General features: G+C 55.9%; 1 protein-coding gene across 3 annotated transcripts in view; it reads left to right on the forward strand.

Annotated features, from left to right (window-relative positions):
- NCOA1 (nuclear receptor coactivator 1) overlaps window positions 1-27,813 on the forward strand; it is a 185,491-nt gene that overhangs the window by 153,313 nt on the left and 4,365 nt on the right. For all 3 annotated transcript variants that reach the window (XM_082307544.1, XM_082307545.1, XM_082307546.1), the window contains exons 7-18: window positions 1,492-1,671; window positions 2,843-2,938; window positions 3,805-3,945; window positions 4,786-4,933; window positions 5,651-6,995; window positions 12,280-12,463; window positions 15,339-15,524; window positions 17,877-18,003; window positions 22,275-22,443; window positions 25,735-26,049; window positions 26,218-26,319; window positions 27,383-27,782. In XM_082307544.1, the coding sequence (XP_082163670.1) occupies window positions 1,492-1,671; window positions 2,843-2,938; window positions 3,805-3,945; window positions 4,786-4,933; window positions 5,651-6,995; window positions 12,280-12,463; window positions 15,339-15,524; window positions 17,877-18,003; window positions 22,275-22,443; window positions 25,735-26,049; window positions 26,218-26,319; window positions 27,383-27,782 (3,393 nt within the window). The remainder of the gene's footprint in view (window positions 1-1,491; window positions 1,672-2,842; window positions 2,939-3,804; window positions 3,946-4,785; window positions 4,934-5,650; window positions 6,996-12,279; window positions 12,464-15,338; window positions 15,525-17,876; window positions 18,004-22,274; window positions 22,444-25,734; window positions 26,050-26,217; window positions 26,320-27,382; window positions 27,783-27,813) is intronic.

Below are 27,813 nucleotides of genomic sequence, written 5' to 3' on the forward strand. Positions count from 1 at the left end.
TAGTGAAATACATCCTACCTAGATATCAATATTAGATTTTTGAATAAATAGCTGGTGGGTGACAATATTCAAGCCATTTTCCCTTTGGATTTCTCTGCTAAGAAAACTTTTGCCTTCGACTTTGGCTTGCGGATGGGAAGAACCGACTCTGCCCAAAGTGAGGGGCAGGAGCTTTAGGGAAATGAGGAGGAGGATTTTAAGGTGGGACTGAGCCTGTTTGCTTATCCCAGTTCATTTAGGATGTCCTCCCAGTTGGAGGGGGGTTGTCCCCAGCTGGTTTCAGAGCCCAGGTGTCCAGCATGGGGATGTGCTGCACCTTGGGGTGCGAGAAGAGGTCGCGGTGCAAGCGCTGAGCTCACGGTTGTCCCCTACGCCGGGGAAAAGAAACAGTTGTGAGGGTGGGAGGAAGCATCGTGTGACCAAGGCGCTTGCGGGGTGTTGGAGGCAACCGAAGCAGAAGGTTTTATTTGTTGACTGGAGACGAGCATCCTCCGGGTGGCTGACGTGGGTGAGACATCACTGATCCCTCATCCACTCACACCTTTGAAGAAACACAAGAGAAGATGAACCTTTTCCAAGTAGTTTGACCTAAAAACAGTTGTGTTTTTTTAAAAAATTCACACTTGTCTTCCTTCTGGGTAAACACAATGATGTCTTGAACCACCTAAATCTGTGGGTGCTCATCAGATTGAGCCTACAGAGGTTCAGGCACCGTCTTTTCCCTGTGCTTACCCACTTTAAGGCTGGGTATTCTGTCTTCCCTCGGATGTTACAAGCTCCTCAGCTCTTCTTGTAGGTTGCATGAAAACTTGATAATCTGCTGGTAGCAAAATCACTTGGGTTGAATACGGATATCCACAAAGAGGTTGTAGAGGGTTAGCAAAAACTTTCAACTGCTGCCCAGAGGTTTTTGGAAAAAAGCCAGGTTATAGAAAAAAATCAAAGAAGGTTTTCACTGCTCTGGTACCAGAAGGTCTCGCTGCTGACTTACCCCAGGAATGGGAAGGAAGCAAAGAAAAAATTCATTTCTATGGAGATGCTCAGCTGGATTTGCTGGAGAAGTCCCGGGAGCATCGCTTTGGGGGGATTTCAAGTACAACAGCAAGAGGCAGGAGCCCTCCCAGGCTCTGGAAGTGACTCAGAGACCCTGTGCCTCAGTTTCCCTGCCTGTAAGGTGGAGATGATAGGACCTACCAGCGATGTAAGGAGCATTTCATAAATGTCAGCGCGATGACTCTCCCGATGACGTGCTGATCTCACTTGGGGTTGTAGGTGGTCTTATGGCCTGGCCGGCAGCATGGGTCTGGGCACGGGGTCTTCAGCAGGTCCGAAGGAGCCCGGGGGGCTGGTGGGCAGCGAGCTGCTTTCTTCCCCCATGCTGGCGCTTTTCCTTCTGTCCCCTTATCCGAGGGGTCCTCGGGAAGTCGAGGGGGATGCGTGCACCACACAGCTCCTAACAACCCCTCTTCTCCTCCTTTCTCCATCCCCCAGTAAATGGAGTTCCTTGGCCTCAAGAGACGACCAGGCGCAACAGCCATACCTTCAGCTGCAGGATGCTGATCCGGCCGCCCGACGAGCCGGGCACGGAGAACCAGGAGGCTCGTCAGCGCTACGAGGTGATGCAGTGCTTCACCGTCTCCCAGCCCAAGTCCTTCAAGGAGGAAGGAGAAGGTAGGGGAGAGCATCCTCTGCTTCCCACCCTGCGTTCGGGCAGGGCAGGCAGCAGGAGGAGCGGGGCGGGGATGACAGTGCAGGCAGGAGGACCAGGATGGGGATGGCAGTGCAGGCAGGAGGACCAGGATGGAGACAGTGCAGGCAGGAGAGCCAGGGTAGGGACAGCAATGCAGGCAGGAGGACTGGGATGGGGACAGCAGTGCAGGCAGGAGGAGGACCAAGGTGGTCAGGGCAGGCAGAAGGAGGACAGGGGTGGAGAAGGCAGCGCAGGCAGGAGGAGGAGTGGCATGGGGATGGCAGTGCAGGCAGGAGGATGACCAGCCACCACTCTTCAGGGCTGCCTTGGGGTTATTCCTGGCCCGGCACAGATGATGCCCGGCACAGGGGAGATGCCTGAAGTTCACCGCAGCTTCTTGCTCCCCCTTCCCCTCTGAGATGATGCCCTCCAGCCATCCCGGCTTCCCTGGCCCTCCGGAGCTGCCTCCGGGGCTGCTTGCAGTCAGTATTCCTTAAGGAAGGAGCAATATTTTATTACCCACCAAAGCCCCGTTGGCTGCAGGACCTTCCCGGTGAGTGACGTGGGTGCCCGACACCCCACCTTGTGCCTTCACCGCTGCCGGACCATGGTGCTGCCCGCACGTTTTTGGGCTGAATCGGGTGCCCGCAGGCAGATCTCTGCTCGGGGACTCAGGACAGGCAGGGTTCCCCGGTGCCGTGGGGGCTGTTGCTTTCCTGCAAGTGCCCTAACTCTCCTTTCAGTCTCCCAGCTATTATTTTCCACTGCATTAGCTGGATTAATCCATTGCGGTTTACACAGGAGATCATGACTGGAAGGAATAAATTATGGTATTTTATGACCAAATACTTTGCCTGAAGCCGACAGTTGCTGGCTTTTAGTGCTGAATTTTATTGTACGATACTGCCAGATCCGAAAAGCCTTCACAATTAATTTCTCCAAGCACTGGAAGCCTCTTTCCCAGCAAACTTGATAGAGTTTAGAAAGAGCCTACTTGCTTTGAAGGGCCGGAGGATTGCTCAGGGTAAACACTTCCAGGGCAGGACGCGGCAATCGAGCCCAGCAGAGGTATTTTAATTAAAAAGTTGAATTGCAAGCAGTGGTTGTAACCTCTGATTTTCATGTTCCCGGTTCCTTCTGCTGCTTTGGCAGATTTCCAGTCGTGTCTGATATGCATCGCGAGACGATTACCTCGACCAGCAGCCGTCACCCCTTCCGAATCCTTCGTGACCAAGCAAGACACCACAGGTAACCTCCCAGCGATGCCGGGGAGTCCCGGCTCCGGAGGATTTGTTGTCCCCGGGGGTCAGAGGCCAGCGGTGCAGCACAGGACCCCATAGCATGAGCATGATCCTGTCCTTTGCAAATGGCAGCGCTGCCTGCTGGGACCAATGTGGTTGACACCTCAACTGGAGGAACCTCAACTGAGTTTACCCCTCAGCTGATCCAATACACCAGACCCGTGCCCGGCACGCAGCCGCTCTCCGCTCCCTTGGATTTTGGGGGCTGTTGAGGTTACTGATTGATGGGAATGAAACAGTCATCACTTTTCAAATTCGGGTTTGCTTGCAGCCAAATATTGCTTTCTAGCCATTCTGGTGACCTTCTTTCTGGGAGTTAATCACCACCCTGGAGTTCCCTGCAGCCTGAAAATCCTTAATGAATGTTTTCTCTGCTCGCTGCTCCCTGCCCGTGGCTGTAAAACAGCCGGTAAAGCTGCTGGGTGTTTCGTGTCGAGGGAGAAGGCAGGCGGCAGGGCCTGCTTGGAGGACCCTCGGATGTGGGCAAGGTGGCTGGCAGGGTGTCCCACCGGGTGAGGGTGTGAATATGGGGACCCCAGCCCCGGAGCAGCGAGGGTCCCTTCACACAAAGGTGCTTCTTGTTGGGTTTTGTGTCCGCTTCGGCTGGTCAAGGTGTGCGTAGAGGTCGGTGCACGCTCCAGAGCAAACTCCTTGAACCTCCACCTCCTTCTGGAGGACATCCCTGTGTGCTCCTGCCACTGCTGCCTGACGCCAAATAGGACGTGGCTCCATTTTCCACGTTTATGGACCTATTTGCGCTGAGGGGCTTCTCACGCTGTGCTAGAGTAACATGGCTTCTCTCTCTCCGCCCAGGTAAAATCATCTCCATTGACACCAGTTCCCTGAGAGCCGCCGGCAGGACGGGCTGGGAGGATTTGGTGCGGAAATGCATCTACGCTTTCTTCCAGCCGCAGGGCAGAGAGCCATCTTATGCCAAACAGCTCTTTCAAGAAGGTAACGGGCTCCTCTTTCCGGCTGGCGCGCTCTCCTGCCGAGCAGCGGGAGCTGCAAGGAGAAGCCGGAGCACAGTCCTCCTGGCTGGAGAAATGCTTTCTGGAAAAATAAATGCTGCAATAATAATCCCAAAGTGCCAAAGGGAGAGGGGAAAGGGCTGAGTAATGCTGGAGGAGCAACTCCAGCCGGGAGGTTCCCTCTCACCCTTCAGGAAATATAGAATTGAAACAAATAGGAGCTACATGTGATTATTTTAATTTTTTTTTTTTTCCTGTGCCATCCGCAAACGCCATCCCCAGTCTCTAAGCAAAAGAAGTGGCAGCTCTTTCGTGAGCGTCTTTGCTGTGTCGGCGAGGATGCCCACGACAGGGATGTGGGGAAGGCAGGACGCAGGAGCAGGAGGTCACTGAGCCTCCGGAGAGCTGTAGCTCTGCCAGAGTGTCAGCGGCAGCGTCCTGCTGCACCTTCCCAGCCTGGCTGGGGCTCATCAGCTTGTACATTGGGCGCTGGTGATTGAGTGATGGCCCCTTCGGAAGCTCTGAGCACTCAAGAGCAGTGTTGGATGGATTTCGATTTACCCATTGCAGGACATGGGTTTGGAGCTGGAGAAGCAGCCGGGAGGATTTCTGTGCCACCGTGGTTATTCATAACCCTCTTATTTTCTGGGTCTATGGGGTTAGCCAACATACAGCACGTGCTTTGGTTTGGGAAGGTGGTTGTCCCAGGCAGGTTCTGCCTCTCCTCTGCTCCTTCCATCCTCCTCTTGGTGCTTGTAGGGTGCTGTGGGTTCTGGCTTGAGTTTCTAAGGGGGGTTCTTGTGTTTCTGGTTGTCTCCTTCAGTGATGACACGCGGCACGGCCTTCAGCCCCTCCTATCGATTCACCTTGAGTGACGGGACAGTGCTTAGTGCCCACACCAAGTGTAAGCTCTGCTACCCCTCCAGCCCGGAGATGCAGCCCTTCATCATGGGCATCCACGTCATCGACAGGTACGTTCCCACCACGCCGCTACCGAGCTGTGCCAGCGCCTGGGTGGGCGATCCGGGAATCAAAGTGCCCGTTCCCTACAATGGAAGGAGGATCCACTGGTGCTCTGTGATGCTGGTTTGGAGGTGTGATCCCCACGAGGAATCTGAGGCTGAAAACCAGCGTGACAGCAGCTCTGTTGCTCTTGATTATTCTTGTTTTGCAAAAGAGGTGGCCCCAGGAGTTCAGGTGGAGGTTTATAGACGTGCTTCAGATTTCTGCCTTGCCCTGGAGAACTTAAAATACTTGGGGAGGGAGAGGCTCTGACAAACTGGCAGGACAGGGAGAGGTGAGGCTGTGGACCTGGGCTGTGCTGGAGAAATGCAAGGGGGCTGGGGCGGAGGGGAATGCTGTCGGAGCATGGTCCTCCTCCAGCCATGTGGGAACGTAAGACCCAGAGAAGGGGATGCCTTCGGGGTTTAGCCGGTGAGCGGCCATGCTCCCGAGCAGCATCACATTTCTGGGGAGATGCTAAAGCTGCTGCACTCTCTCCGTGCTAATGAAATGGATCCAGAAGTGCTGGTGGAGGTGGGAAGGCTGAGACCACCGGGGCTTGTGAGCTGCTGCTCTCCAGGCTTCAGAGCTCTGCAGCATGGACAGGGGGCAGGAGCGGCCTGAGTGACACTAAAGGTTTGGGCAAAGCCTCTTGTGACTTTTCCTCTCCTTTTCATCTCCCGCAGAGATCACGGCATGCTCTCACCCCAGGAGAACACTAACTCCGCGATGTCCCTTCCCCGGGTCAGCCCCTCGCTGAACCCCAGCATCTCCCCGGGGCAAGGCATGGCCCTGCCGCCCTCCATCCCTCCCTCCAACGGCAGCATGTTGGCCACCAACGTCAACCAGCAGCCAGGCGCCGGCCTCCACAACAGCAACTCCAGCACCAGCCAAACCAGCTTTGGATGTTCACCTGGGAACCAGATAGGAGCCAACGTTGCCTTAAGCCAGGGACAAGCCGGTCCCCAGAACAGTAACCACACTTTGAACCTCAATAGCTCCCCCATGAGTAGTCCAGGGATTACCCCACCGCAGTTCATGTCTCCGAGGCATCGGGTCAGCCCAGGGCTGGTGCCCAGACCCAGAGTGCCCAGCAATCCCTTCTCGCCCACCATGCCCACCATGCACTCCCCCGTGGGCATGGCCAACAGCGGCAGTGGGGGCGGCGGTGGCACCGGTGGCACCAGACCCTTTCCCAACGCCCCTATAAACTCTATGCAGGGGTTGACCGAAGGTCCCAGCACGCCGGTGGGCTACTCCACGCCACCGCCCGTGCTGAGACAGCTCAGCTCCCAGAGCTCGCCCGGCCGCCTCGCCATGCAACCCATGAAAGCAGAGTCGAAGGACAGCAAAGAGATCGCCTCCATCCTGAGCGAGATGATCCAGTCGGACGGCGGTTCGGGGGATGGCAAACCACTGGACTCGGGCATGCTGCACGCCGGCGACAGGCTCTCGGAAGGGGACAGCAAGTGCTCCCAGGCCACCAGCCATAAGCTGGTCCAGCTCCTGGCCACCACGGCGGAGCAGCAGCTTCGACATGCTGATGCGGACACGAGCTGCAAAGATTCGTTAGCGTGCGCGGGCACCGCTGGCACCTTGGCCTCCGGCAACCCTCCCAGCAGCACCTGCCCTTCCTCCCACAGCTCGCTGACCGAGCGGCACAAGATTTTGCATAGACTCCTTCAGGAGGGCAGCCCTTCCGATATTACCACCCTGGCCATGGAGCACGAGAAGAAGGAGAACACCCCGAACCCCGCCACCACCCCCACGGCTCAGAGCCAGCTGCCGGGAACCCCAGACATCAAACTGGAGCCAGACGCACTGAAGAAAAAAGATGTCAAGGATCACCAGCTCCTGCGCTATCTGCTGGACAAGGATGAGAAGGAGCTCGCTGCAGCCCCGGCGCTGAGCCTGGATGACGTGAAGGTGAAGGTGGAGAAGACGGAGCAGATGGAGCCCTGTAACACGGCCCCGGTGCCACTTGCCAAACCTCCTGCTGCGGAGGAGGTCAAGCTGGAGACGCAGGGCCAGGTGAGTTGACCCATCTGCGTCCGTGCTGGTGGGATGCTCTTGACAAGTCGTGTTTTGGGGGCGGTTTCCCCCAAACCTGCTGGCGTGCTCCCTCCACAGCAAGGTGGTGGGGCTGGGAGAAGTGTGGGCAGATGTCCTGTGGCTGCCACAACCTTCTGCCCTGGTGCCACCTTCTCCAGCGCTGATGCCACCTTCTGCAGTGCTGGTGCCACCTTCCGCAGTGCTGGTGCCACCTTCTGCAGTGCTGGTGCCACCTTCTCCAGCACTGATGCCACCTTCTCCAGCACTGGTGCCACCTTCTCCAGCACTGGTGCCACCTTCTCTAGCAGTGGTGCCACCTTCTCCAGTGCTGGTGCCACCTTCTCCAGCACTGGTCCTGTCCCCTTTTGTCCAGATGCTTCATGTTTGGGCAGCTCAGACCTTCAAGGCGATGCTGCGAAGGGAAAGGAGAAACTTTACCGAGGTGTATAAAACTGAGAAAGAAAGGCAGCACATCGCTGCAGGTGGTGGGCTTGAGTGAGGAGAAGACCACGTGCATGTTGCCATGTGAAAAGGTTCTTAATTCTGCATCTCTGGGCACATTCAGCGCTCGTGTCCCAGGGAATTTGCAATCCATTGCCCTCTTGTTGCCTGAGATTAGCAATTATACGGGCCTTTTAGTTATCCTAAAAGTATTATTAAATTGAATAATCCAGTGGCAGATCTCTGCAATAGAGATTTGGGTGTATAAATATTCATTACACGCGGCTATGAATAGAAGAGATTTCTTATTTTTGAAAGCCAGGGGAGATGGTAACATGGATAAGGCTGCTTAATCCTTTTTAAGCAAAGAGAAGAGAGCGGCTGACATGAAGAGCAGGGCTGATCGCCTGCTTACTGACTGCGGCAAATAAGGCTGCCGGCGTTTGGAGATACGGGATGAATAACAGCGCTTGGAGAGCCTCGAATGACAAACACACAATAAGTCTCTTAATAAGGTTAAGGGCTCAGTTGGCTTGGGAGTCGCGGTCCGGTTTTCCCATAGGCGAGGGGGAATTGAACTCCTTATCTCTGTCTATAATGTACTTTCCTGGTGTCATCGGCTCGCCGGATGGTACGTCCTCCCCCATCATCTCCCATTTGAGATCCGTCATCTAGGTTAACGCGCCTCTGGATGAGGAAGACCCAAATCGAGACGTGCTTATTCTGGGAGGCCCATGGGAGCTTGCAGGTGGGCAGCGAAGCTGCCCTAGAGCCGGGTGCGCACGGCGATGCTCCCGTGGCAGGCACGCCATCCTCCTGGGAGGTGCACGGGCTGTCGTACGGAGCCGCCCCAACCCGAAGCTGGGAGCGTGGCGGGGAGCGCGGTTGTAGCCGAAATTAGGCAAAATGCCAGGGTGCGGGAAGAGCTTTGCTTGCCTGGTCTGCCAGACATCCATGTGCGGGATTCCCTCGCCAGCCGGGGATTCAGGCAGGCTCTTTGCTGACCGTCAGTGATGGTTGCAGGTACTCCATCCTTCGGAGAGGGCACAAAGCCCTATTAATTAAATGCGGCTGCGCTAGCTAATTGTGCTCTGCTCGCAAACAGGCACACAGAGCTTGGAGGACTCGAGCCTGGATGTGTTTGTAAGCCCCTCTCCTGCGCTGTTGGAAGCAGCTGAGCATTTTTAGGCTCCTTCGTGGCTTTTCAGTTCCAAGTATCCCTCCCCAGGCAGCTGGAGAGCGTCAGGATTATACGTTGGACCGTACCGACTGCTTCCAAAGAGTTAATAAAAGAGGCTGGAGAGGGTTTGCGGAGTCTTAAAATGCATTTTCTGAGGAGCGAACAACCCGTCACTGCTCAGCAGCTAAGGACAGAGTTTCATTTCCACGTTTTCTGTTACAGGCTGCTTTGGTGCGGCGTGGGGACGGGGAGCTGCCATTTCAAATAAAATCTAGCACTTGCTAGATTTTTGTTTTCGTGTGTGATTATTTTAAGAATCGAAATGTCAGTTAGGAGCGATATTAATTGTGGGGCAGGCTCTGCGGCTCGCCTTCAGCCTTGAAGGAATTATTTGCTTTCGGATTTATCCTATGGAAACGCCCCGGGTTTGCTCGGAGCCACTTGTTCGTGGGGCGAGAACAAAAAATATTTGAGTAGGGCTGGGGAAAGAGCTAATAGGAATTACAAGAGTTAAAAAAAAAGAAAGGAAAAGAATAAGCAAGGTTTTGGAAGGGCTCTTCATCCTTGTGCTTCAAGGCATGAGTTGAACTTCAGCTAGGTGAGGAGGAAACTTTCCTTCAGGTCACGTTGCCTTGCATCTGCCCTTCAGCAGGATGCTGGGGAGCTGCCTGGGAGCGCTCGGCCCCCTCCACCCTCCGCACGCATGGAGGAGGAGTCCAAAAAGGTCCCGGATGCCCCAGCACTGGAAGTCTTCAAGGCCAGGTTGGACGGGGCTCTGAGCACCCTGATCTGGGTGAAGATGTCCCTGCCCACGGCAGGGGTGGGAATGGATGGCCTTTGGAGGTCCCTGCCCACCCAAACCATTCTGTGATTCCATGAAAAATAAAGTTTTACCTTCTTTTTCGTTCGCTTTTTGGTCTGAATCTACATTTCAGCTTGTTTTTGCAAGCAGGGTAGAATCTTTTTCTTGAAAAGAAGAAGAAAAGAGGAGTGATGACAGAGAGCTGGAGATCCTTATGGAAATTGCTGCCTCCAGGAACCAGGGCTCCACAGAAAATTCAAATGATCTGAAGCTTGCAATAAAATCGTGGGATTGTTTAATTTGTGCAAGTATTTCATTGCCCGAGTGACTTGGGAGGAGAAGTGCCTCCGCTCCACGTGAAGGTCCAGCCGGGGATGAAGGTTTGCTGGGTGGGTACCACCTGGAAGCATCTCTGACCTCCTCACCAAGCTGATTTCATGCATGGGGCATCCTACGAGCTGGCTGGGCGAGGGATGACGGGCAGGGATGAGATGGTGTCCTCTGGTTTGCCTGTTGGTCGGCTCTGGTTTTGAAATCTTGTTTCTGCCGGCAGCCGGAGGTTTGGGGAAGAAGGAGCTGTTCAGAAATATTCAACCCCCCCATGTCTCCATCCCTCGCACCGTGGGTTTTCTCACCCATTTGGGGACAGAAATAGGTCGTGGAGGTCTGAGCCTTCTCTGAGCAAGACTGGATGGCCTGAGCTGCTCCAGCCCTCCAGCACTGTGCATTTTCTAGACATGGAGGAGAAATAAAATACCCATTAAAGTGGGTGCGGATTCCAGCTGCAAGTTAGGGTGCTCCAGAAAACAACTGATGAGCACCCTGCTCCCACCACGTGTCCTTCATTCCCACCTCTCCATCCTCCAACCTCTTCACGTACCCAACGAGCAACACAAGAACTTCGCTGCTCCTGATTTATCTCCGCGTAACGTCCCTTTTGGAAGCCCACAGCTCCCTCTGCGCCCTTCTTCTCCCTCTGCCTCCAAAGTGACCTCCCTGCAGGAGGAGATGGAGTTGAGGAGATGTATTTCTGCCGTATTGGATGTCTCCCATTTGCTTCAGTTCTCTTTGTTTTGCAAACTTAAGCTTTAAAGAAATTCTGCTTGGATGAGAAATGACATTATTTGGAAGAGCTGAGACGTGCAGCCTGCTGCAGGAGTTGAATTTGCTGCGTTTAATTCTCGCTGTGAGCCTGGGTTTAGGAGGATATTCTGCTTCTCAGGGCTCTGGGGTTAGGATTTGATGGAAAGGATACGGGGGAAAAGAAAAAGACTGGTTAGTCCATTATAAATTGTAATATCGATGCCTGCTGCTCGCGCTGCACTTTTCATCACTGGTATTGTCTAAACATCATTTAATTCACAACATGCTACTGTAAAGGAAAAACAAGCGCGTGCCCTGTCACGTATATTAAAAATACCAATTCATCTACCCAGGTGCTCCGTGAGACTGTAGGGAAGGGGGGAAAAAGAGCAGTGAAGGTGGAGAAGGAAATTTCTGGCGTGGTGGGGAGCGTGAGCAGCGGCCTCAGGTCTCGGATGCCGGACTGGGCTCGTGGCTCCGACGGAGGCACCGTTGTTGGTCCATCCCCAGGCGCAGCTCCCCGCCGCCGCCCCGGGCTTTGTCCTCGCGGTGCACCGGCCTGCGCCTCGTGGAGCTGAAACTGGAAGCAGCTGCAGTGGCAATCGGGATTGCCACCGGTTTGGAGGATTTTATCTGAGATATGAAATATTTCCAGCTAGGATTTAGGGAGAAACTCCCCATGATTTCTTCTGGCGAGGGGCAAAGCTGTCACCTTGGTGAGAGGTCTTTAACGCCGCTCCGCCAGCCGGGGAAGTGCAGAGGGATCCCAGCGATGCCCAAAGCCAGCGGCTCCCAGCTGCTGATCACGGGCAGGGGCTGTCGGCTGCAGCCTCGCGTCTCGGCTGACGGCAGAGCCTCTTGTCGAAGCCAGGATCCCAATTCCTGCCAGATTTCTCCATCTTCTCCGGACCGGAGCATCATTCCCTCCATCAAATGCAAAGATTTTCCCTAATGCTATCAAGTTGTCTATTAATTACCCTGTGCTAATGGCCAGGCTTTCCCTAATGCCAAGGAGGGGCTCTTCTGGAAGCAGTATGCGTCCTTAGATTTTACAGCATTTAGCTTCCCTTGAGATATTTTTCTTTTTAGCCAAAGCTCATTTATCTCAGCCCCTTTAATCCCAACCTGCTGCTTTACAGCGCCGCTATTACAGCCACTGGTGCAAATCCCTTTCCCAGTAACTTTCCCATTTATTCGAGTCCCCGGGCTAAACATCTACTCTTCCACTCTTAGCACTGAGGAAGGCTGGGAAAGCTGAAGGATATTTTACTGCCCCATTGAGGGTAATTACTTGCCTGAGGCCAGCGTCTGTTTTGGACACTTCTTCCAAAAAGTCACTTCTGTGTCTTAGAACAGACCATTTTTTTATTATTCTAATTTCAGCGTAAGCATATGTATATTAACAAAGCAAATTATCTCCTGTTTTAAATAGCTGGAGGTTATATATACCATTAATAATTATGCTAATTGCAGCGTGCGAGCATCTCGAAGCTGCTGCCGAGGACCGGGCTCTGGGTGGGGACCCGTGCCTGGGGGGAGGACAGTCCTTGTCCCCCCAGGGTCTGCGTCTGGCCAGGCGGGGGGATGCGGGGCCGGTTCTCTAGCCACGCGAGATGCTCAGCGTTTCGGCAAGCGAAGGGATGGGGGGAGCAGCGCTGGGGGCCTGTGCGCCTGCGAAAGCAGCGCTTGGTCTCGCTGAGGTTGTGCGTGGAGCTCAATCACCGACCTGTGATTTTTTTTTTTTTTTCCTTCTTTAGTTTGCTGCCGAACTGGAGCAGCTGGACCAGCTCCTGCCCTCGCTGGAGAAGGCAGCTCAGCTCCCCGGCTTGTGCGGACCGGAGAGAACCGAGAGCGGCGTGGCCGGCGTCGCCGTCAAACCGGAGATGCTGGCAGCCCCCCTGCAGCCCAGCACCGCTGCCAGAGCCCCCACGGGACTCAACCGTACGTGTCCGCCCCCGGGGAACGCCGGCGCTCGCCCCCAAACCAAATCCCTGCCGGGGGTGGGAGGGGAGGGTGTCCTCCATCACCGGCTCTGCTGGGGTACCACCATCCTGGATCCGGCCGCGGTGATGCTCTGGGGGACCTGGGCTTTGCAGGCTGGTGCAGGGCCGGTGGCGGTGAGCCCCATGGTCCCCCTGCAAACAGCCGTGATGTGAGTAAGAGGAGAGGGATACTGTCCCTCCGAGACATGTGCGTGGTCGCACGGCAGCAGGCAGGCTCAGCCAGAGGTGTTTGAGGTTTCAAAGCATCGCTGTTGCTTCCAGACAGGGGTTTGAGACTCAGGTGCAGCGTCAGGATCTTTTATCTAGGCGTAAAAAAAAAAAAAACCAAACTGTTTTTTCTCCAAAGTGAGCAGTTGTACCAAAGTAAAAATTAGGATTTCTCTCCTGAGGGAGCCTGCAGGCAAATAATAAATTCAGGGTGTTACGTAGCAAAAGCATACGTGGACCCCATGGCTGGAGGCTCAGGCTGGGGCTCCTTGGGGTGGGCTTCCCCAGGCTGGGCGGTAACAGAGGCACAGCTATTGCCAGCAGACAGCCCACACCCGCCAGAGGGAAGGCAAGCTTTTACCTATTACAGCATAAATTTGCCCAAATAACTGCCCGCAGCGGCTCCTGCCATCGCGGCGTGCTTGGTCAGAGCCCACACCGTGCGCTTGCCGTGACGGATGTCCCCGCGCCAGCCCCAAGTCCCGCGGCACGAGGGATGCTCGCCTCTCCCCTTTGGTACCGCGGCATCGCCAGGGCAGTGTGCCGGAGCCGGTCCCGGCCCCGTGGGGCTTTTCCCGTCCCACGCTTGATTTTTCATGGATATAATTATCTGTCGCATCCCCCGTATCGCTGCCGCTGCAGATCGCACTGAGTCTTGTATGCTGAAGTGCAGCTTTCAGAGCAGAGGGAAGGAAAAGCAAGCAACGGGACAGGGCCCAGTATAAACCAGTTAGCTGCTGGTCCACATCCTACCAAGGGAGGGATAATCGTCCTGTTACTTATCCAGCAAATGGAGATGAGGAGGTTTTGGGTTCCAGCCCAGCGAGAAGCCTGGGAGGCGGCTCTGGCAGGCAGGGCTGGGATATTTTCGGAGGACTCGGGTTGCAGAAGCGGAGCCTTTAAAAGGGTAGGAGCATCGTAGCAGGAGGGAAAGCAACGCGGCGGTGTGAACACGGCCAAAATCGTGCCGTGAAGTGGGGTGAAGCCCGCCTGGGAGGCTGGGTTTGCAGTGGGCTCTCAGGGGGGACCCTCCGAGGACAGCGCGGCATCGCGCCGCCGAGCGATGGCTTGCGGGTCTCTAATCCCCCCCAAAACCCCTCTGCCAGCTGCCAGGCTCTGGAGCAAAGTGCCATGGGCTGAAACATCACCCTGCCTGCGGTAAATCACAGGGGAAGAGTTTGGGCTGTCATAAAGTGGAGTACCAGCTCACAGAAGATGTAGAGGGTAGGGCGTAAGAGATGGATGCTGGAAGGGTGATGAGGGCTGCGTTGAGCCCGGAGGCATCGGGGGGCCGTGCTCTGCCTCCCCTCCGGCGGGGAAATGTCTGGGAAGTGAAAAGGAGCTGTCAGCCGTGGACCAATTCACCCATCACCTCCCAGCTGAATTCATCATTAGGCTTAGCGCTCAAGCCTGTTCCTTGCCGAGGACCCTCTTGTCCCAGGGCTGAGATGGTTGGTACCCTCAGCAGCAGGGATGCTCGTAATGCTCTGACATAATTAGGAGCAGGGCTTATTGCCTTCGGAGGAAAGGGAATCCTGCACCCAAGTGGGGAGAAGGGTGAGCACGGTTGCGGCAGGGGCTGCAGTGCGAGTGCTTGAAACGCCGACTGCTGCCCTCCCGGGTTACAGCGGCTAAAATAGCAGTTACCGCCGCGGAGATCCATCACCAGCCTCGCTGAAGGCGCTGCCATCGGGTTTGACTCGTGCAGGGTGGCATTGCTGCACCCCTAAGCCGGTCCCCTGAGGATTTAGAGGTGCTGCTGGCTGGGAGAGGGGCTGCCAACAGCCACGGCTGGCGGCCACCCGCTTGCAAGGCTGCCTCTTACATTCATTTTTCAGTTCAGCGTGAGCATTTGAGACGTGCTCCCTGATGGCAAACAGCAGCTGAACTTGCAAAAACTTATCTAAATAAAAATTAGAATAATGCAAGGCCTGACGACATCACTGTGATGGATTTAAAGCCAGCAGGTGATAGACGAGAGCGGCGCAGGCAGCAAGCCAGCACGGGGAGCATCGCTGCTGAGGCTCCCCTCCAGCGTAAGGGGGGCACGGCTCCTGCGCCGGGGTCCCCCCGGAGGAGCGGAGCCTGCCTGGCGTGGCTACGCCGAACGAGAGAGCTCCAGCTTCTATAATTCGCCGTGATCCTGATACCCTCCTTTTAGCTGCGTTCAAACCCTGCCTATATACGCTAGATGCAACCCCCACCCCCCCGCCTTTCTTACATCCAGTTGACTATTTTTAATTTTTATGCCCAGCTGATTATTTTAAGCTCCAGCTACTGGTTTTCGGGTGCCAGCCCGGCTCCTGGATCCCCTTACCTTCACACAGCATGGTGCAGCATGCGGGAGCTGTGGTGCTGCTGTCACCCCGGGGTGGCTCCCCCGGCGCGGCTGCGGGTGACCAAGCCACACACCGAACCGAGCCCTCAGCTTTAGGTGACATCCCCCCGCGACCCCCTTCTCGCCCTCCAAACTTACCGGCTCCCTCCCTGGCAGGGGCGAGGATTTTGCCGAGCACCGGTGATCTTGCAGCGAGCCTTGGGAAGAGATCTGACCTGTGCCTTTTTTTCTTTTTTATTATTTTTTTAATTATTTAATGAATCTCTAGCGATGAACAGCGGGCAGGGCGTGCAGGCTGGTCGGACCCCCTTTGAGTTCTGCGACCCCCTGGAGCCAGCGCAGATGAGGCCGGTTCCTTGTCCGGCGAGCAACGGCAGCAGCCCGCACGCCCGCGGGCCGTCCCAGCAGGGCAGGGGCACGGTGACCGCACCAAACCCCTTCCCGCCCGACACAGGTACGTACAGCCGCAGGCATCGCCGCCTCTCCACCTTCCCCAGGTTACGCTAAGGCTTTGCAGGGAGTCCCGCGGGAGAAAAGGCGTTGCAGGGTGGAGCTCGAGCATCGCTCTTCGCCACCAGCTTCTCACAAGCAGCGAGCTTTCAAGCTGTGCTTATTCTTTTCTCTCTTTTTGCCTCGGTGTAGTTTCAGACAAAAGAAAGACCTTTCTGTCCGTCCCAGCTCCCGGGGAGGCAGTCAGAGGAGGCTGCATCCCCTCACCCGAGCGGTGACAGCAGCTCAGGCTCCTCTGGCACTGGTTGAGGTTTAATTTCCATGAGACCCGGAGCACAAGTTGTGTGTCAGAAGAGCTGCAGAAGCAACAGTCTCACCTCACCTTGCTGAAATTGCCGACAGCAAAACACCGCAGACCTCACCGTGAGCCATTGCGGCAGCCGGGGCTCCGGAGGGTTGTGGATGCTGCTTCTCTGCCCTCCTCTGCTTCCCTCGATGCATCAAGCGATGCTAAACGTGATCTGGAAGAGGGACGTTGCTTGTCACCGTGCACTGGGGCTGTACAGCGGCTTGACTGCAGGTGCAGAAAGCAAATAACCCAGATCTCATCTTCTCATGACGGTAGCGTGGGACTAGGAGAGCTGCTGGATTCATCTGCTGTCCCCTCTCTGACGGTGGCCGGGCTCCAGGAGAGCATCAGCCCTGCATCTCACGCACCGTCTGCCTTGGAGCCCAGCTCTGGCCCCGCTGGCGGCGTGGGACTGCCACGCTCCCCACCATCCAGCCCACGGATGCAGGATAACGTGGCCGGTACTCGTCGTAACTCGGGATAGCCCTGCACACAACCGGTCCCTCTGAACCACGTGGAGCTCTTGGTTTGGGCACCTTCTCTTGAGAAGGAGAGCATCACCGGAGAGCTTTCATCCTCCTCCGAGTCCCCTCCAGGAGGGGAGGCAGAGATCAGCCCCGCACGTTGCGTTGCCCCAGCAGCTTGCGGCTATATAATATTATTATTTTACATCCTGCCCTGATACCCGCTAAGCCGCAGCCGGATCTGGCTGCCTCGAGGAGGCTCACCCGCACCCCGGTAAATGAACCGCTGGTAAATGATGCTCTGCTTGGGAAAATCTGCCATCTTCAGCATCAACGAGCCTGGGGACCGTTGTCGGGCGAGCCGAGGAAGGACTGGGGACGGGCTGCACCGCGACCGTGCCACGAGCCTCCCTGGCCCGGCTGGAGCTGCCGCGGCTGCCGCCGGCACCGCCGGGATCTGCCTGTTGCCAAGCAACCTTAAGGCTTTTTTAAAGAAATTTCGAGAAATAGAGGAGTGCTCGGCAGGAGCCGCCGTGCTGGTGCGTGCGCTGGGATGCCGAGCATCCCCGAGCTGGACCTTGCCCCCTCCTTCCCCTCAGGGCTCTCATCTTCTCTTTCTTGAAACAAACCCCGCGTTTGGGGTGGCACGTGAAGCTGGCGGCTCCTTGTGACAGCAGCGAAGACACCGGGCGCCGAGTGACCACAGACGTTTTCAAGGATATTTTATTGAGAAAAGAATCAGCACAGCTGAGCTTGGTTAAAAGAAGAAAGATTTTCATCTTTAGCAACTGCTTTCATCAGCACTTTTCTTAGAAACTCGGGGTTTTTGGCACAGGGGCGGCCACCGATAGCGCACCCCGATGTGGCAGAGATGCCACCGCGGCCAGGAATGTGCTTACCCCTCCGGTTTCCATCTCCTTGGATCTCCACGGGCTGGTTCAGCTGAGATGCCGTTTGATCTTCAGTCCCAATTCCTATCTCAAATGGGATGACGTAAAGTCTCCAGCCTCATAAATCTCTCTGTCCTGGGCTTGGGCTCCAAGTTCTGCTACAACTTAATTTAATTGCGTTGGCTCCTTTCCCTGTGAAAATTAACTTTTCTCCAAAAGAGAGGCAGAAGATGCTAATGGGTGTAGGCTATTTTTTAAGCTAAAATCTCTGGTAGTAACAACTTACCTTCAAGAAGAAACCTTCTAACTTGACTAAATTTGGAAAACCTTGCTAGAAACGTGCTGGAAAGGGAACCACGTTAATGGCATTTGCAGGTACTGGGTAGGCAGGGTCATACCTGCTGTGTGGGCAGGATCTGCATTGATTTTCACCCAGAAGTTCACGCTTGTAATTAATGGTTAGGAAACCACACCTGGTATCTGTACCTTTGGGTTGAAAAGAGCCGTAACTGGTGAATCTTGGCATCCCTTTTAGGGATGTTTTAGGACACAGTGGGCATCCCGTTGCTCCGAGCTTGCCCGGTCCCCGCGGCAGCCCATGAGTCCTGCCCACGCACTAACCTTTCCTCCCCCCATCCCGCTTTTCCCCCCAGGAATGCCGGAGTTGGAGATGGGGGTGCCGGATCACCAGTTTGGACAGCCGGGAATGGGGGAGCAGATCCCCTGGACGGATAACAGCATGTCAGCCATGAATCGAGGCACGCTGAATAAACCTGAAGAGTAAGTACCGCGGGGCCGGCGGCTTCCCGACCTCTCCCAGGAGAACATCGGGACGTCCTGGCAATAGCTGTCTGGGTCAAAGAGACGTGTCCTTGTGTTGCTGCCTGCCTGGAAACCCGGCAAGCGCAGGCTGGGATGAGCACGACCGCCCATCGCCGTACGGCGGCGGTGGTTGCTGCTGGTACCATCAAAGCGCTGGGACCTGGGATGTGAAGGGTGCTACGATGCGAGAGAGGACGTCTGTTATCTCTCTAGGGACACACGCGTGGGTAGATGAGGAAGGTGGGTGGGGGGAGACATCCCGGGTATGTCTGGACCTGAATAATCCCGTATATCTGTGGCAGAGCCAAGGATGCCGCGAGTCCCCGCTACCCCGTGCCAGTGCCAATGTTGGGGCTGGCGTTCTCCAGCATCCCTTCTCACCGGGGCAGTGGCGGGATCTGGAGAACCGTGGGACAATTCTGTGTTTTCACGTGATTGCAGCTCTTTGCAGTCCCCATGTGCTTGGCTTCAGCTAAAATTATTACAGCTCTAATCCAAGGTCAAATAACCCCCTCCGGACCTCTAACCACCTTTTTTGGGTCCATGCCCCATGGAGCGGCCAAGGGGCCGTCACCTGCCCGAAGTACAACGTCACTCCTTGGCTATAAACGGTTGGAGGAGACCGTAGGTCAGATATTTTGGGACGGGAGGTGAGAAGGGTGGCGAGCCCTGCTGATGGAGCTCGGCGGTCGATGCCCTCCCGGGCAAGGGGCACCCCAAAGCCCTCGCTGAGGCAGCAGCGCTGGCAGCAGTGCTCATGGAGATGGATTGCTGGAGGTGAATCCTCCCCCACCTGGTTTAAGAGCCAGCAGTGATGAGCTCTGCATGGATCCTCTTGCCAAAGCCCAGCCCTGCTTTGCGGAGAGGCAGAATTTCCTCTACTAATTAAAGTCTTTAGCAGATGAGCACAATCTCTGGTCTCCAGTCAGGAAGAAGACACATGTAAGTCGTATCTGAGCAAGCCGGTAGCCAAACATCTTTTTCTAAGGGCTAAATTTGGCTTAATTTCTCAAAGCTCTTCGCTCAGCCCAAGAAGAGAGTTGCCTAAGTGGTCTCCGCTGCTGCAACTGGATCTTGGACTTCTGCTGGAAAGGCTTAGCCTCTTGTTGCTTGAAGGAGCTGGGAGATAAAACAAATCCCCATTTAACTGAGCATTTACATCAGCCCGAGCCCTTGCCGCAAGGAAGGAACTTTTCTTTTAAGCCTTGCCAGTGTCATTATTTTGTTGGGATGAGATCCGTGGGGCATACCTGGCAAAGGGCAGAGCTGCTAGAAAAAGCAATCTGCTTTTTAAGCTACAAATATTCCTTAAAATGCTGCTTATGGGGTAAAAATGACCTTACCTTACTCAGCAGCCCTGTGCTCCAAGCACTGAGTCAGTCTGGCTGGCTGTAGACGTTTTTGTCTCCCCAGCCAGCACAGCTGGGAGGAAGGGAGCTGGATTTTCTTCTGGCTCACCCTTTGCAGCAGGATTATTGAGGGAGGACCCAGGTTGGCGTGGAAGACTTGGGACCTGCGAAGGTATCAAGGAGGGAAGCGTTGGGCAACGGCATCCCGTGAGTCCTCGGGTGGGAAAAACACCTTGGGTGGTTTCCAGGGCAGAGCCCTGTGCCAGGAGAGAAGGTTGGACTGGTGGAGCGGCGGCATCTGCCCGAAGCCTGGTGAGATGCGGAGGTAACAAACCTCACACAGTCCCTGCCTCTGGAGAGCGGTGGTTTCAACCGCACTTTAAAATTGCAACCTGGTTAAGGTTTTACAAGGTAGCATTCGATTTTCTCGGCATCGAGGAGGCAGAAAGCAAGGAAAACCATGCTGCGTGGTGGGACTTCCCATGGCTCCATCGGCTCCCTACAGCAAGGTTGGGCTCCCCACGCGGTGGAGCCACCGGTAGAGCCAACACGTGGACCACAAGATGACAGCAAGGTGAGAGGTAGAGGGCTGCTCGTCCTGGTGAGCCTCCGTTCCTCCTGAATTGGGGTCTCCAGGCACATGTGGTTCCTGCCAGAGGTGGTGGGCAGAGGCAACACTGGAAGAAGCTGATTTCCAGCTCAGTTCCCTCTCGTATCTGCAGCAATCGTCGGTCTGATGGAGCATCGTAGGCGAGACCTGCCTTGGCAGCATCTTGGTGGGGTCTAAACACTTCCATCTAGCGGCATGGTGATCAGCTACAAAACCCCGCTTCCACTGCAGCCGAGAGAAGAGATTCTGCTGGGGAAAAGCCTCTGGGCTTTGGTCCTCAAGACCTGCAGATGTGCTCCGGCTGGGGAGGACACGTTCGTCCTGGGAGATGCCCACAGTCACAGCGGCCGCCTGTCCACCCGATGGAGACGGCAGTCAGAGCAAGCAGATGGAGCCTTTGGACTGCAGATATTACAGGACCGAGAAATAGATTTCAGCTAAGATCAAACCAGCAGAGCTTTTGCTTTGGGGTTGCAAAGGTGCCCAGCTCTCCCAGCACCGGGGGTCCTGGGGAACAGGAGCTTCCTTTTTAAATTCTCCCGTTCCCCAAATCCTCCCCTGCTTTTTGCCTGTTGATAAAGTGGGACGACTACAACATCCCCTCTCCCGTGTCCCAGGCATAAGCGCTCTTGTGGCTTCTGCAGCAGAGGGACGCCTTGGGCCAGGTCCAAGGCTCCTCGAAGCAAGTCCAGGTCGCTGTTCTCGCACGCGTTCCTCTAATCCCCCAAGGTCAAACATGCCACCCGGGGCCCGATTCGGTTCCCTCAACGCTGGCACCCAGAGCCATCTGAGATGCCTGAGGTTTCTAGGACATCTCTGCAGGGCCAGAGACCTGCAGCCTTTCGGAGCAGCGCTTGAAGGCCATGCCAGGGAGATGTTCTGTGGGACCTCAAGCGGCATTCGACAGCATCTCCTCAAGAAGCTGAATTTCTTCTCCTCACCACATGCAGAATCAGAGTTTTTGCCTTAAAAAAAAAAGCGTGAGGGGTCACGGTGGATAGAAACCCTTTGCAACACGAAACCAGTATGCCTGGGGACATGATACACGGGGTCCAAGGTCTCCTCCGCCCCCCTGTTACCTGCCCGGAGACTCGTCTGAACCCCACCATGGCATGGTGCTGGAGGAGAGGAGGGATGGGGCAGGCTCTGCTGCAAAGCGGGACGCGCTGGAGGTTTATTTACTTCATAAAGGTTGTATTATCCCCACGATGTCTTTATAAACCAACTTTTGCCATCCATGCAGAGGTCCAGCGTGGGCCGAAGAGACGGTGCCAACCTGAATTTCTCCTCTAGCTGCCTGTTAATGTGGAGAAGCAGCCCGTCCTCCCCTTCCTCTGCAAGAGCGGTGTCTGTGCAGCAAACTTTGTCCTTTGGCCTCGGCACTGAGAAACCGGGTTTGATACAAGCAGCAAGTAGCAGGGACCTTGGCTACGGAGTGAAACTAGCCCTGCTTTTCACCTCTGCCTCCCCGCTTCCCTCTCCGCTCCCGCTCTGCAATTTAAGAAATCCCAACGCCGAGTATTTCTTTTCCCTGGATTAGGCTGCGTGTGTTGGCTGCAGCGGTCTCGGTCAGATTGGCTGCAGTTCCTTACGGTACATCTGGTCCTCATCTGGAGCTAAAAGGATAAACATGTCTGCTGCTTGGGAACTGCCGGCATGTTCGAGCCCTCGCCTTTGTGCCTCTCTGCAAGCGTGATGTGCCACGGCTCTCTTCATCGTGTCAGACCCGGCAAATCCGATTGACTCCAATTAGTCACGTCATTGGAATGTCTCTCATTACATATTAATCTTATTCCCAAAGAATATTGAGCGAGCTTTGCAGAAATCTTATTTTTGCAGCTCAAAGGTTCCCTTTTGCCTTCAGCTGCTTTGCTTCCAGCTGCTCCGGCTCCATCCAAGCCTCCCTGCTTTCGTGCCGGCAGAAGTTTTGCTCTGCCTCCCGCTGTCCTGCCCAAAACGCCTGCGGGAGCAGAGCCTGCAAAAGCACCCAAGTTTTATTCCCAAACCTCACGGAAACGCTGCCCGGGCTTTGCTTCGTGGAGAGGTTCATCCTTACAAGCAGGTTTTGGTTCGGGACTTGAGCTCGAGCGGGCTTAGCCGGTGTCGCAGCCGGGGGACGAGGCTGCATCCCGTGGGGTTTGCACGATGCAGCGGGGTGGGAGCGAGTCCCCGTGGCTGCAGGGGCTGCGTCGCTCGAGCATCTCCCAGCTCGGCCTCCTCGCTGCTTCATAAACCTTAACGTGCCTCCCCTTGACTTCTTCTCTCTGCAGCCAGTGCATCACCTCGCAGCTGGATGAGCTCCTGTGTCCTCCCACCACGCCGGAGGGTCGGAACGACGAGAAAGCCCTGCTCGAGCAGCTCGTCTCCTTCCTCAGCGGCAAAGACGAGACGGAGCTGGCCGAGCTGGATCGAGCTCTCGGGATCGACAAACTGGTCCAGGTAAAGAGAGAACCGCTCACGGGACTTCTTGGAGGTCACATACGGGGCCAGATGCTGAGGCTTGACGTGAGCGTGGAGGAGGATTTCCAACATCTGGTAACGGGAGGCCAGATGTGAGTGGGAACACACGAGCGCATCAGATTCAGAGACGATACTTAACACCACGCCGTTCTCTCCCCCCCCCCCCGGCCAAAAAAGCTGGAAATCAGCCCCATGAAATACAATATCTCGCTTCTCCGCTTCTCAAATGCGATCCCCCATGAGAACCGGCAGCCTGGCAAGGAGGCGGCCGAGCGTTTTCGGCCCCGAGCGGCTCATGTAACGGGGAGAGCTGGCAGGCTGTCCCGCTTCCCCACCTTACCGGGGGGATTAGGGCACGGAGGAGCCTTCCAGCTGGAATCTCACAGCCTGGGATTCCTGAGCCTGGGTTGTGCTGCCTAATAATATATCTAATGGCCTCGCTGGTATGAAACCGTGCAGCCCTTACTATCAAGATTGGCTTACAGTGCAGCTGCCCTTCTGTCTCGGGTTGGACCGCAGGGGAAAAAAAAAATGAGGTTGGCTTTTAGCGGTGCCGTCTTACTCGGCTAGCGCTGGGGCCCTGCTTTCTGCCGCTGAGCGCCGGTGGAGACTCCCTCTTTGCAGATAGCTGCGGGGGCAGATGCCTCCAAAGGGCCCAGGGTTTCATAAATAACAGGGAACGGCGGGAGGAGAGCGCTGGCTGCAGGGGAGCTAGGAAGGGACGTGGAAAATGAGACGGATCGCTTGGGATTTGTCTTCGAGTGGTTTCTTTTTCCATGCCCCGTAGCGCTCACAAGCATGCTTTTTCCAAAACAAGGAATAGAATCGAAAGCCTGTTCATAAATGGGATTTCCTAAGGAAGAAGCTTCCAGAGCAAATCCCTCTGGCTGCTCCGGGCCTGATCCTGCATCATTGAAGCCCGGCGGTGGCACATCTCCTTCTGTGGCCCTGACGTGATGCCCTGCACTGCGCTACTGCTACGGCCTCAAGCTGCGCCAGGGCAGGGTTGGGTTGGGTATTGGGAAAAACTTCTTCCCCCAAAGGGCTGTCAGGGCCTGGCCCAGGCTGCCCAGGGCAGGGGCTGAGTCCCCATCCCTGGGGGGATTTAAAAGCCGGGGAGATGTGGTGCTGAGGGACATGGTTTAGTGGTGGCCTTGGCAGTGCTGGGTTAATGGTTGGACTCAATGATCTTAAGGGTCTTTTCCAACCTAAACGATTCCATGATTCGATGACTGGGAGGTCTTATCTTTTCACGAGCAACTTGAGGGACTTGATTCCCAAGTCAGATATTTGCCACATCCCTTTTCTCAAGGCCGTGCCTCCAAAATCACCACCTGCTATTTTTTTTTTTTGCAACTTAGGGGTAGGGACTTCAGCCTCTCTGATAAAAAGGATCAGAGATGCTCTTGAAACGATGCAGCTGCAACAGCTCAGAGTTTTCGCAAGGGTTTTGCAGACTCAGCTGGCAAAGCTCCCCAGCAACCCTTTCCTGCAGCGGACAGGCTCCAGCAGCGTCGGACCGCTGGATTGAGATGCTCTCGGATGGCACCCGGTGCTGCCAAGCATCCCCACGCCGATCCGGCATTTCCCCGGCCGCGGAGCACCTGGCTCGGGGGGATTATCTCATGTTTGGACCCCGACCCAGCTTTGCTCCCATCCAGGGGTCATTTCGTTAATGGAAATCTTGGGCTTTTTCCATGGCTTCGGCTGAACCTCAGAAATATTTTGAATAGTTGCGTGAAATATTTGCTTGAAATACATCTTTAGAGAAACAACACGTCAGCATAAAGGCATCTTTGGGAGGAAGGCGTGTTGATAGTTCCCCTCCAGGACGTGTTGTTGGTTGGGGTTTGCATCCCTTGCGGCAGAGTTTGGGGATTTACTCTTGGCTTCACCAAACCCACCGTCTTCTCCGTGCTACCGCAGACGTGGTGGGATGAGGTGCTGGAGCTACCTGCACCCAGTTTTATCAGGAGGTGGCTGGAAACTGGGTAATTTGGGGAGAGCAAAATAAAAGAGCCTCATTTCAGCAGGTCTGTGGTTTCTGGCCATCGCAGGCTGCTGTTTTGTGTCCTGGTATCCAGTCCTTGAACCAGATAAGCTCCATCTTAATTTACCTTAAGCAATATCTTTTTCCCCACCACCATCTTAACGGATCCTCAGCAATCTCTTTTTCCTCACCACCATTCCCGTATCCTCATCCCTGCCTCCAAGCCTCGGTCCTTTGGTGGGCACCATCTAACCAAATCCCAAAGGCAGCGGTTGCTCTTAACGCAGCTTTCTCTTAATCCGTGGGACTCGGATCCAGGATTCTGGCTCCAAGGCGTTACTTCTCCGGGGGTTCGTAGCTCAAACACCAAATTTCTCTGCCTGAGCCAAGCTAGAGCAGTGCAGAATAGCTTCTGACCACGATTTGCTGGTGTGGAAAGCATCCCCTGGCTGCAGTCTGGCTCACTGGTATGGGAATGGCTGTACTATGGGTCCTGTCTCCCATGGGTTCCTGGCAAGGGGTGTCCACGAGCAGCACAGGAGCTCTCCCAGTCCCGGGGGTCCGTGGCTCCCACCCTGGGACATGGCCTGTGTCCGAGGTGCTCTTGGGGCAGATGGGGACCCGAAATGCTGTACTCTGCCTCCAGCCGAGCCTCCGAGGCTGCAGAAAAATAGAAAAGGAGAGAGAGCACAAACGATTTCCCATGTTCGGGTCGGTCCTTCGAGCCTCAGGGTCTGTCCAACCAGGCACGCTGCTGTTTGGAGCCCAGGTGAGCAGCTCAGTGCTAGCAAACCCTGCAGAGGGAGGCGGAGGGAGGCAGCATCGCCTACCGCTACCCTGCAACCCCCCACCAGCCCAGGGAGATGAGCCCTGAGCCCTTCCGAAAAGCCTGGCCTTGGTCCTTGCTCCCAAACAAACCAAAAGAAATCATTTCCATCCCTCTAAGGTTCGGTAAGCCCCGGGGAGCGGGTGTTGAATGCCCTCCTCAAGGCAGCGCTAGCGCTCGCACGGGCTGGAGCCTGGCCCGGGGGATGAGGGTTACAGGCAGGCAGCATCCTTAGTTTAGCGGTGGCCTTGGCAGTGCTGGGTTAACAGGTTGGACTTGGTGATCTTAAAGGTCTTTTCCAACCTAAACGGTTCTGTGATTCTTGATTCTACGATCCTTACGAGCGGGCTGCCCCATGCCAGCCACAGCCTCCATCCCCTCTCAGCTCTCCCGGGAGAGGTTGGCTGCCGCTGGGGCTCCAAACTGATATTTTCCTCCCCCTTGCCTTCGCCAGGGCGGCGGGCTGGAAGCCCTGACGGAGCGGTTCCAGCCCCAACAAGCCACCCCACCGCTCATGATGGAGCAGAAACCCGGCATGTACCCCCAGCCTTACTCCTCCGCCTCTCCCACCACCAACCTCCCCGGCGCCTTCCCCGGCATGGTCAGGCAGAAACCGTCCTTCGGACCCATGCCGGTGCAGGTTCCGCCGCCCCGCGGCGCCTTCCCCACCAGCATGGCCATGCAGCCCCGGCAGACGCTCAACAGACCCCCGACGGCCCCCAACCAGCTGCGACTTCAGCTGCAGCAGCGGCTGCAGGGGCAGCAGCAGGTAACTCTTCCCCCTCCGCATCCCAGGGCCGCGGGCAGGGGGACGGAGGGACCCTCGGTCCTGCCTGCAGCCCGCGCATCCCAGTCGGCTGGGATCGGACGGGTGGGAAGCTCCTACGTCAGAGTTTTGAAGGTCTCCCTCGCTTGGTTTTCTGTTCCTCCCCTCCAGCTGATCCATCAAAACCGGCAGGCGATCCTCAACCAGTTTGCAGCCAATTCCCCGGTGGGCATCAACGTGCGGGCGGGGATGCAGCAGCAGATCACGCCGCAGGTGAGGGGGATGCGCCACGGTCCTCCAGCTGGGAAAAACTGGGGGTTAATCCCCGTGCCCGCCCTGTTAGCACAGCCTGGCTCACTCCGCTCTGTCATTAACGGGAGAGAAAAATTCTCCTGTGGCTGCAAGATGAGCTGCTCTGGGGTTTTTTTTTTTTTGCTTCACCCTTAATTCCAGCTCCTCCACCTGCTTAAGGTATAAATACTTCGTTATTGCTTAGAGAAGAATGTGCTAACGCATTTAATTGAGAGGGGTCTTTAGGAAATAGATGCCATCCTTTAAATACCAGAATCTCTAGTGAATCTTAATGATCCTGCAAATCCCCAGGCCCTAAAGTTCTTGTTTGGCTTCTAATAAAGTGAATACAACATCTGCTGGGTACGAGGAGAAGGTGGAAAGCGTAGCTGAGTTCTGGTGGCTTTATTCCACTTCTCCAGAAGCCTGTGCCTTTTCGGGAAGCGGCGTAACGTCCCTCGTGTGCCGTGGGGAGTGGTAGCGATAGGGACGGGGACCGAAGGGTTCCCATCGTAGCTCCAGTTTCAGCTGCTGATGGCTTTGTCAGGCTTTTTAAGGTGATTAATTCCAACGCATCTGGCTCGGCCATATGGGGAACGAGCCCGTGGTGATGGAGAAGCTTGTGGGATGGGTTTTTTTTTTAACGGCTCGCAGCTGAAGAGTCGAGGGCAGGGATCCTGGGCTCCGGCGTGCGGGAGCACCCCAAGAAGGGTCCCGCAGAGGAGAAGGGTGGTTGGTGGCAGGCAGGTGGCCAAGAGCCTTTTTTCCCGGTTTGGGGGACGCTCCAGCTCCTGGACCTTTGCCATTCGGCATGTCTGGAGGCCGATGTTTTAATACCGACCTGCTCTGCCCTGCAGTGGCGCAAACGGGCCAATTTACAGCATTTCGGGGCTTTTCCAGCTTTCCTTGCAAACCGAGGACGGGCACCCTGAGCCGGGGAAGGGGAGCACCCGCGGCTCTTGCACCGGGGGGGGGGGTCTCTGAGCTGTTTGCCAGAACCGGAGGGTAACGGCGATAATCAGGGCATCCCCCTCCTTCCCCGCAGCCTCCCCTCAACGCCCAGATGCTGGCCCAGCGCCAGCGCGAGCTCTACAGCCAGCAGCACCGGCAGCGGCAGCTCATGCAGCAGCGAGCCATCCTGATGAGACAGCAAAGCTTCGGAAACAACCTCCCTCCCTCCGCCGGGCTCCCGGTACAGATCGGAGCCGCTCGCTTGCCCCAAGCACCCCCTCAGCAGTTCCCTTACCCCCCAAACTACGGTACGACCCCGGGAAACCCTCCCACCTCCACCAGCCCCTTCTCGCCGTTGGCATCCAACCCTGAGGCCGCGCTGGCTAACCGCAGCAGCATGGTGAACAGGGGGATGATGGGTGGCGTCGGAGGGCAGTTCGGCGCCGGGATGACCCCGCAGATGCAGCAGAACATCTTCCAGTATTCGGGATCAGGTACGTCGAGCGGTCGGTTGCACTGGAAAGC

Source organism: Platalea leucorodia (assembly GCF_965183815.1).
Source record: "Platalea leucorodia genome assembly, chromosome: 3".
Lineage (NCBI taxonomy): Eukaryota > Metazoa > Chordata > Aves > Pelecaniformes > Threskiornithidae > Platalea > Platalea leucorodia.